This window comes from Echinops telfairi, unplaced genomic scaffold (genome assembly GCF_000313985.2).
Source record: "Echinops telfairi isolate 266 unplaced genomic scaffold, ASM31398v2 ScPeMD7_655;HRSCAF=1070, whole genome shotgun sequence".
NCBI classification, from domain to species: Eukaryota; Metazoa; Chordata; class Mammalia; order Afrosoricida; family Tenrecidae; genus Echinops; species Echinops telfairi.
In genome coordinates, this window is record NW_022104553.1 from 21,622,715 (window position 1) to 21,632,385 (window position 9,671).

Here is a 9,671-nt window from a genome sequence, read left to right on the forward strand (position 1 = left end):
AGGCCCTCCTCCCTCAGATCCTCAGATCTAGGACCCCAGCTCACCAGCACCGGCTCAGGTGCTGGGTACCGGAGGGTCCTGGCTGGAGATGTCAGTTCCGGGGACCTGTGAACGCGGAGGGCTTTGTGCCACTCCTGAGAACAAGGTGCGGGAGTAGGGCCTCCCCCCACCCCAAAGGACTCTCAGAATTCAGGGCCGGGGGCGGCAAGCTGTTCCTGGGTGGGCTTCTTAGGATCTCAAAAGCAACAACAAAAAATCAGCCCCACGTCAAAGAAACACCTGCCTGAGGCTGGCTCTGTCCACTCCATCTCCGCTTCCCGGGATCAGGCGCGGTGGAGGGAGGGTGGCCAGCGTCCCCTCCCCCGCCCTGGACCGGAGGGGGATGGAGGGAGAGCGCCCTACTGCGCATGCTTCGCCGCGGGGCGATGCGGAGGCGAGCGTTGGGGGACAGGTAATGGGAGAGGTGGGTCCAGGCCTCAGCCCCCTCAGGGGCGACTTACCACGCTGAGCCAGGGGCCCCCGATCGGGTATCAGGGTGACCGTCCCCCCAGCAGCCCGATTTAAGGCGCTGCTCCCCAACCCACTCGCCTGTCCAGTCCTAGTGCGAAGCCCACGATCTGGCCCACGGGGTCCCCCGGGGCTTCTTGGCCCACCTCGTCTTCCCAGGCACCCCGATTTCTGTCTCGCGGGTGCTGAGCCGAGAATTCAAGCCCCCGGTGGTCTGGCTTTGCAATGGGGCGTCCTCTCCCCGCCCCTGCCCTATCCCCGCCCCCTCCCGATTCCAGCGGCCAATCCCCGCCCTCCGGTCCGGAGCTTTCCGGTGAGCCTGCACTGTTGGGGGCCCCCATTATGCTTGAGGGACAGGCTTCGGTGGGCCCCGCGGGGCACGTGACCTCGCAGAACAGAGGCGTGTAGATGAGGACCAAGAGGGCTTATTAGGGGCAGGGGCGCGTGGGTTGGGCGGTTTACAGGGACTGAGGCCCATCACTTCACGCGCTGCACCTAAGGAATTGCCTGTCCTGCGTGAGTGCCCCGTGGGCCTGGTTCCGGGGCAGTCTGGAAGTGGATGGGAAGATGGGGGGCTTCAGATCCTTCTCTGCTGCGCCTACTGCAGTTAGAGGCCCGGGTGGCAAGGCCAGACCTGGGGAGCTAGACCTGCTGGGCCAGTGGGACCATTTCAGACCACATACCCACTCTGCAGAGCACACTTCTGGCCCCCTTGGTGCCATGTCTTCCTCAGCAGGGCTGGGGTGCCCCAAGGCCATGTGGGTCACAGAGGGCAGACCCCTCCATCCTTCCCTGAGAACCCCACTCCCAACAATCCACCTGCTACAGGTCAGCTGTTAGTCCAGGTGTGGCGTTGAGGGAAGCAGGTCCCTGTAGGTGCAGTGGGTTCCCAGCTAAGTGTCTGCACCCCATGCGCCCTGCCCCCAGCTCAGACCTAGAGTCTCAAGGGCCAGAAGTTTCCAGAAGGGGAGCCGGGCAGATGAGTCAAGGGACGTTACTTCCATGTGTAGGCAGGTGTGAGGGGCTCCTGTCTGGAGAGAACCCAGGAGGGCTGAGGGCAAGGCTGGTGGGACCTTTGTTTCCATCTTGGCCCAGAGGGCCATTTTCCCCAAGTTGAGACCCCCCCCAAAAAAAAGCCCTCCACAGAGGGAAGTTAGAGGCACGAGCCCAGCCTCCAGGCAGGCAGTGAGTGGCAGAATCCCTCTTCCCCCACACATGAATCTTATGTGGGTAACCCCACCACACACAGAAATCCTATGTCCCCAACACACGCACACACGGACACAAGCCCCCATTTCCCAGCTGCAGCCTGGCCAGCTCCAGAAGGGAAGGAACAGATTCCTTCTGGAACACTCCGGGCCCCTGCAGTGTAGCTGGAGGCTGAGCCCAGGCTGGTGGGGATGGTAAGGCCCTGGGGAGAGAAGAGAGGGTGGGGGGTGGGAATGGGCAGAGACCACTGGGACAGGGGAGACAGAACCAGGGGAGAGGGGGCCAGAGACCTGCATGGGCCAGCCCCCTTCAGCACCTGCACAGGAGCCCCACCCCCTCGGAAGCTGAGCCAAGTCCCAGCTGAGGATTTATTGGCGTTAAATGCAACCATATAAAAACATAAGTTATGAAAAACACAGTCACGATGTGGCCCCCCCACCCTGGCCCCAGCCCCCTTAGACACCCCCCCCACTTCATCGAGTGGGAGGGAGAGGAAGGGCGGGGGGCTCAGAACCCGCCAAAGCAGCCGGTTGGCTGCAGGCACCCTCAGCGCATCCGGTAGTCGGTGGAGCAGGACAGTTCACACAGCTGGCCCTTGAAGTCGAGGTCAATGGTGAAGTCCAGGTCTCGCTGCAAGAGAGGTGGGGTCAGGGCAGGTCACCAGGCGGGGCCACCCTCAGACCCAGCCAGAAGCACGCACTCCCTCAGCCCTAAGACTGCCGAACACAGGACCCTGCTTGTAGGCAACCAGGCCCTTCTTCCCACCCCAGCAGCGCCCTGAACCTGACTTCCCGGACACCCCTCGGACCCACGGACTCGCCGAGGCCTCAAGTGGCACACGGCGATTCCTTGTGTCCATAAAACAGGGCACCCCCCACCCCAGGCCACTCACGTTGTTCTTGGCGTTGGGCCGCATGCCGATGGTGCCGAAGACCTCTTCGCCCGTCTTCACCGTCAGGTAGTCCTCCATGTAGAACACGGTCTGCTTCCAGTGTGTGTAGGGCGATTCAGGGCCTGCAGGAGGGCGGGCAGGGCTCAGCAGTGGCCAGCCCGGCACCAGGACCTCCCAAGAACCCCCTAACCAGAGCGCCTCTGGCACGTCAGAGGTGAGCCCCGTTCCTCCTGGCTGATCCCCCCAACCCACTGGTGGCCAGGCCTCTCTTCCGAGGCACTTTGCATCATCCTCGTGGTTTGTACCACCCAGGAACCAAGAGCTCAGCCTCCAAACACGCGACGGGCCTGGGACGCAGGCGAGATGGCCCACACTGTGTTGTCAGAGGAAGCAGGGCCGGCTGGGCTGAGGCCCAACGTGGGGAGAAAACCCCGCCCCAGCGCCCCTCGCTCACTGGTGGAGAAGCCAGTCCGCTTGTGGCAGCGCGTGAACTCGATGTTGAAGTAGGCCACCAGAGCGTGGACGTAGTCATTTCGCTTCACTTGCAGGCAGAACGGGGAGGTGAAGGTCAGGTCCTCCACCTTGACCGTGTAGATGTCCACCTCCTGTGGGGCAGGCCCATCAGCACCTATGAGTCAGGCCCCCACCCACATCTCCTGCCCCATGACCCACTATTCTACCACTAGCACAGGCTGGTGCCAGGCCTCAGAGCTCCATTCTTTGACATCCCTACCTCACACCTAGCATCACCCACACTCTCTCCCCAAGCTGACTCCTTTCTTGCACCCCTTTCCACCTGCACGCCCCCCACCCCGCCCACGGGGGCTCCTGCTGCTGAATCTTTCTCTGGAGGGTTCCTCTTTCAGAAATGTGGTCCAGAATGGACCCCCCGCCCCCCGGGGGTCACAGCAGAGGGTGATTCCTCAGTGGTTCTTAGCCTCCTGCCTGGGGGGACAGGTTGGTCTAGAATTGGGCTCGTTGGGGTGGGGCTGGGCCTGGGCCTCTCTCACCCCGCAAAAGAAACCTCTCTCTGGGGGCCAGGCGGTGGCCACTATATCCGGCCCCCCCCTCACCTTGATGAGACAGGCGTTAGTGACCAGCTGTTTGGGGTCTACCACGTCCACCAGGGGCTCCTTGATGGCCACGTCCTTGATGCAGGACATGTCGAAGCCGTACACATTCTCCCACCCTGAGGAGGTAGGACGGAGCTAAGCTTGAGCCCGAGCTTGACCCCCCACCCCTTGATACCCCCGGGGCCGGGGCACTCACAGTGGATCTTGTAGTCCTTGTACTGCCGGTCCTCGATGGCAGTCACGTACAGCGTGGCTCGGTCGGGGAAGATGAGCCCGTCAGGCGCCTGTGGAGGGGGCAGGTCAGGGGATGAGGGTGGGCACCTTGGCAAGGGCCCCAGCTGAACCTCTCGTGGACTAGAGGCTCTGGCAGTCTGCTGCGGGGGCTCTTCACCCCAGGCCGATGCCCCTCACGGCCCTTAGGGGGCACCTGGGAACACGGAGGAGGCCATCTCTCCACGCTCTGAAAACCAAACTCACTGCCTGGAGGCCAAGCTGCGCAGGGCAGACCTGTCCCTGCGGGTGTCCAAGACTGGAACTCGACAGGCAGGCAGCCTGTCTCTCTGAGCGGCTGGTGGCTTTGAACTGCTGGCTTTGCGGTGAGCAGCCCGACGTGTAACCCCTGTGTAACCCTCTCACCCCCACAGCACAGCCCAGACCGGACCGGACCCCCCTATCCATCCCCTTGCCCCAAACTCAACTCTCCTGATACCGGCTGCTCATCCATTGCATCTCACGTGCCCCCCACTGTCCCACTGCCTACTCTGGTGGCTTGGGGCGTTAAACCGAAGCCTGCCTACCAAACCCCCAAAGCTGTCTGCTCCCCAAGTCACAGGTTCCTGGGCTTACCTGCCTCCTTGCCAGATAAAAACTTCTGGGCACACGCTCCATCCCCCATAAATATTGTCTGTGTCCACGATCCAGCCTCAGTATCACAGGGATCCGTCTCCACTGCCCTGCCCCCCCACCCTCCACCCCCCAGGTCGCTCACCAGCCACTTGTCGCGGGCGTAGAGCACAGTGTTGAGCATGGACTCGTAGAAGAGGCAGTACCCCATCCACTCGCTGATGATGATGTCCACCTTCTCCACAGGCAGCTCCACCTCCTCTACCTTGCCCTTGATGATGGTCACCACTGCGGGGGGCCAGGGCAATCAGTTGGCTTGGGCCCCGCCCCCTCACCCAGGGGTCCCTCATCCTGGAGAGGGGCTGCCCTTTGAGCACTGGGGAGTTCTACCTGTCCCCTAAGGGGCACCACGATTTGGAATATTTCAGTGGCTGGCCGAATGTATGGCTCTGTGGGAGCTGAGCATGAGTCCCGGGAGAGGACACTGACCCTGAGCAGCAAACCGCACTGGCCCATGGGCAGAAACCACCACTCCTTTCCTCAGAACCTGGAGGACGCTCCTTCCCCTGATGTGTAAGAGGGAAGTGCAACTTCCCAGTGGCCTTTTCCCACCTGGAGGGAACTCAAAAACCACATCGCTCCCACTCGGGATGCTGAGACTCCCAGCGGCGCTGCAGAACAGGGTCCCAAGCCCGTCTGTGAGTTCCCGAGACTGTAAGTCTTTACAGGAATAGAAAGCCCTATCTCCATGAGAGCAGGTGCTGGTTTCAAACCGCTGACCTTGTGGATTGCAGCCTGACTCCACACTACTACCCGGAGACCAGAAGAACTAGATGGTGCCCGACCCCCACTCCCAACTGCTAAGACCACATCAGTAGGTCCTGGACCCAGTGGGAGAAAAAGGTGGACCAACAACTTAGTCATCAGAGAGACCAGAATTACCGGTAAGGTGGACACTAGTGGGACCCCGAGCCTCTGGCCCTCAGCCCCCACCCCCCAACTGAACACACTCCCACAGCCCGATTTTCAGCCAAGTGGAAACAGGCGCCCCCCAACGGGCACAGGAGTACTAGAAAGGTCCACCTGCCTTAGGACCATCAACTATTTGACGGCCAGAGAGCAGCAGCTTCCCAAAGTCAAGGTCCAGAGGACCCAGAGAGAAGGATGGTCGGACACAAGCAGCACAGGGAGGAAGCAAGTGGTACACGGAGCACCCAGTGTCTGGCTGCTGACCTGGTCAGTCACCCGTCACCTCATTCTCAGGAAGACAAAGTTCAAGAGAAACAACCTGACCAGCTCACATGAAAAACCACTGCTACCACGGGGAGGGGAGGGGGGGCGGCGGAGCTTGTGCCATCAGCACCCGGAGTCTGAGAGCAGCCCCCACGGGTTCTGAGGACTGGAGAGTGGCAGCTTCCCTCCACCCTGGCCGCCCGGCTCACCGTGGTCTAACTTGTTGGCTTTGACGATCTTCACAGCGTAGTCAGAGATGCTGGAACACTCGATCTGGGTGCCGGGGAAAAGATAGGGTGATGACACCCCCACCACCATTCTGCTAGCATCCCCCCTTTCCCTCCAAGCCACCCGGGCTGTGCAGACTCACCCCAATGACCTTGCGGGCGCCAGCCTTGGCAGCGAACATGCAGAGGATGCCGGTGCCGGAGCCCACATCCAGCACCACCTTGTCCTTGAAGAGGTGCCGGTTGTGGAACATGGAGTTCCGGTAGGTGAGGGTGCGGACCTCGTCCTTCAGCATCTCCTGGTGTGGGGGGGAGCAAACAAAGACCAGACTGTCCGGCAAGGGAAGATGAAATGCCGTGCCCTGAAACCCAGGCAAAACGTCCTCCAGTCCAAAATACGTGAAATTCCCCGCCCTCCCACAGCAGCCCCCAAGCTGGCCACCAGAGGGCGGCAGAGACCAGCACTCCAGGCCCTGAGGTCAGGCCCCCAAGCTGCTATTCCAGAGGCCTCCAGCAGAGCACAGGACCAGCTCCGTCTCCAAGGCAACGGCCGGCCCGGAGAGGACACAACTCTGGGCGTGAGACCTCACCTTAGGGTGCACAAGTGTGGTAGAGGTGGGGTGAGGGAGACACCTGCCCTCGGCCTCCCCGGTACAGTCCCACTCACCTCATGGATGCCGAAGTGGGCATAGGAGTCGAAATAGTAGTCCTTGGACGTCATGTCCTCGGCGTTAGGCTTCTCACTGCTCTCTGCCTGGCCACAGGAGACCTGGGAGGGGTCGAGGGGGCAGGGGGTCACATCCAGGGGCTCTGCGCAGCCCCACAACCTCCAGCTCCCTACTTCTCCCCAGAGCCTGGGGCCTCTCCAGAAGGCGTGGCAGGGCAGCCTCACTGCCCCGCCTTTGCCATCTCAGCCCCAGCACGGAGAACCCCAAGCCACGTCAGAGCAGCCCGCTGTCCTCTGCCACCCACCCCCCAGAGCACCCTCCAAGGGGCCGGTCGATACCTCCGCCATGCCTACCATCTCTCCAGTCTCTGACCCGTCTAGCTCAGCCTACAGCTGGGGAGGGGGGGAGGGGACGGCAAAGCAGATACAGGGCAGGAGGGGCCGGGGGGAGGGGGGGGGGCTGGAAACGGAGTTAAGGAAGTAGCCACAATGTTGAGGGAGGGTCAGGGGAAGGCTACACTCCTGTAGGGAGCTGTTCTAGGTGTTCTTGGGGCAGACTGGTTTGCAGTGGTAAGGGTGCAGGTTAGACTGCTAGAGAGGGGCTGGTGGGGGTGAGGGGGCAAGCTGACTAAGATGGGGGCAAGGAAGGGTCTCACAAAAGGATATTTACTTCTTCAAGAGGCGGCTGGAGGCTCATCCCATTAGCCAAGGTGGCTACAAAATTCTAGGAGAAAGTACAGGGAGAAAGGGTTAGAGAGACTGGGGGAAAGGGGGGGGGCTGGGGGGGGCAGACACTCCCTGCCACCTCCTTTTTCTTGGTGGGGGATGGGGACTGTGTGAAGAAGGGCTGTTTCAGAAAGGAGTCAGAAAAAGGGATGGAGGGAAGGAGTCGTCCTATCCCAGTAGAGGCTGGAGAGATGGCGGCCCACCCCTATGCTGCCCCCTCTGGCCAGGCTGCGTGCACACTCGCGAGCACGCATGCACGCACACAGGACGAGGAGCCAGCCCCCACGGGGCACACAGGCACCGCCAGCTGTCACCCGCCCCACTCTAATACCCCCCAGATCAGGTAACCACTTCCGGTCACACATTCCTGCGTTGGGGTGCCAGGAATAGCTGGGGGCGGAATGGAGGGAGGCTGGCAGGCAAGGTATGACCCCTGGGCAACAGCCACCTTGGCACATGATAACCCGCCTCGTGGCCCACAGGCTCCCCCACCAGAGCTGGCCCCTCCAGTCCCTGGGAGTCGGCGGAGCAACCCTTTTGACACCCATCCCTTTTCAGGACTCTGAAGTGAGGGTGGGGGTGCACACTGGCTGGGTCAGCCTCCAGGAGGAGCCAGACTCCAGGGCTCCTGGTCAATCGCCCACCCCAAGGCCCAAAGCCCGCCTCTCTCCCCACCCCCTTCAAGGTGTGGGGCAAAGTGCCAAGGGGGGTGGGGCCATTGGAGCTAAGCCCAGTGGCAGGCATCTTGGAAAACGGCCGTCCACCCCAGGGACCGCTACAGGGCCGGGGTCTGGCCACTCCATCGGATAGCAACGCTTCCAGATGGATGCGCACCCCCATGCCCCCCCGCCCCCATCCCTCTCCCAGGCTGGCCAGGGGGCCTTCAAAGGCAGCTGGTCACACCGGACAAGCCTGGTCCAGGCGAAGACGGCGGTCTAGAACCTGGAAATCGCAGGGCTCTGCCCCACACCCGAGAAAGAGGGGGGAGGGGGGCTTCCAGTAAGGGGCAATGATGCCCCATCCGGAGCTCCTCCCCAGGGTTTTCGTGCCCCCTTCAGCCCACGGTGGCTTTGGGACACGCCCCTTGAAGCAGGCGGCCCCCCTACACACACACAGCTGGCCACAAGAGGGTGCCCGGCTCCCTCGCCGAAGGACAGGCCTTCATCCAAGATGCTCCCCACCGCAGCGGGAGGTCACGGGGGCACCCCCCGTGGTACCCCGCTGTCAGCCCCACCCCGCCCGCTGAGCTGAGGCGGGGAGGGCAGGAAACAGGGGACGGGGAGCAGGCCTGACCCTTCCCCTTCTGTACATGCCAACCCCAGAGGACGCAAAATCGGGAGCAGAGGCCCTGTACGCGCCCTCCGCACTGGGGCTGTACAAACGAGGGTGGGTGGGCCGGAGGGGGGATGCGCTGAGAGATCATCTAGGGGGGGACCGGGGGCGAGGCCCAGCTGACCCCCACCCCCGGGGTAGGTCCCGGTCCCCAGGGGCCAGGCCTAAAGGCCCTTCGACGGCGGGTCAGAGCCAGCTCCCCGCCCCCCCCGGCGCCCCTCCCCCGGCTGGGGGCGGGGCCTTTGTCCCGCACGTGGAGCCCGCGGGCATCCGGGCTCGGCACACCCCCTCCCCACCACCGGGCCGCGGCCACGTGGGGGCCCGGCCGGAAGCGCCCCCGGCCCGCCGGCACGGAGGGAGGGGCGGCGGGGCCTGGGGGTGGGCGCGCTAGGGAACCCCCCCCTCACACCTCAGACGGTAGCCTCGGGCCCCGGGCGTGCGGCGCCCGCTCCACGCGGCTGGGTGGCTCCGGCCCCGGGGCGCCCACTCGGAGCCCCTTCCTCACAACGGAGACACACCACACGGGCCGCCCCCCGCCCACCCCCCGGGCTTCCTCCCGACCGCGGCGGCGGCGGCGCTCCCGGCTCTCACCTCCATGATGCAGTTCGCGGCCTCGGCTGCCGCCATCTTCACCCGCAGCTAGTCCTCCTTTGGCCGCCGAGACCCCCCCTTTCTCCCCGCTCCCCCGGGACCGCCTTATACCGGAGGGTCCACGGCCCGCCCACCGCAACTCCGCCCGGAGATCTTATTGGCAGTGGAGGCGGCCCGTCTGGAAACGTCGTTGTGCCAATGGGCAGCATGGACATCCATCAATGCTTAGCGGCCCTCCCAGGGCTAGCGCGCAGGGCCCCGCCCCCTCAGGTCGAACGGGATGGGGAAGGCGGCCCGTCGATCGCGAGAAGCACGGACGGTGATTGGGTGGAGCCGACCAAGAGGTCCCGCCCCTTCCCCCGGCCCAGCAC

General features: G+C 63.5%; 2 protein-coding genes across 4 annotated transcripts in view; both read right to left on the bottom strand.

The window, feature by feature from the left end:
- The window catches only part of CPT1C (carnitine palmitoyltransferase 1C), a 23,631-nt gene extending 22,926 nt beyond the window's left edge, over positions 1-705 (bottom strand). Inside the window, exon 1 of the mRNA XM_045292629.1 lies at positions 589-705. The gene's annotated coding sequence lies outside the window, so the exon portion shown is untranslated. The remainder of the gene's footprint in view (positions 1-588) is intronic.
- Positions 706-1,796: 1,091 nt separating this feature from the next.
- On the bottom strand, positions 1,797-9,398 carry PRMT1 (protein arginine methyltransferase 1). Of its 3 annotated transcripts, XM_004710442.2 has the most exons (11): positions 9,301-9,373; positions 7,322-7,375; positions 6,652-6,753; positions 6,128-6,283; positions 5,967-6,030; positions 4,670-4,812; positions 3,878-3,965; positions 3,682-3,797; positions 3,063-3,213; positions 2,609-2,730; positions 1,797-2,346 (listed from the first exon to the last, which is right to left on the bottom strand). In XM_004710442.2, the coding sequence occupies exons 1-11, from the start codon at positions 9,334-9,336 to the stop codon at positions 2,263-2,265; spliced, it is 1,116 nt and encodes a 371-aa protein (XP_004710499.1). In that variant the 5' UTR covers positions 9,337-9,373; the 3' UTR covers positions 1,797-2,262. The 3 variants fall into 3 exon arrangements, with proteins under 3 accessions (XP_004710499.1, XP_004710500.1, XP_045148657.1); XM_004710443.3 differs by lacking the exon at positions 7,322-7,375 and having other exon boundaries at positions 9,301-9,398; XM_045292722.1 differs by lacking the exons at positions 7,322-7,375; positions 9,301-9,373 and adding an exon at positions 7,006-7,089.
- Between the last annotated feature and the right edge of the window lie 273 nt (positions 9,399-9,671).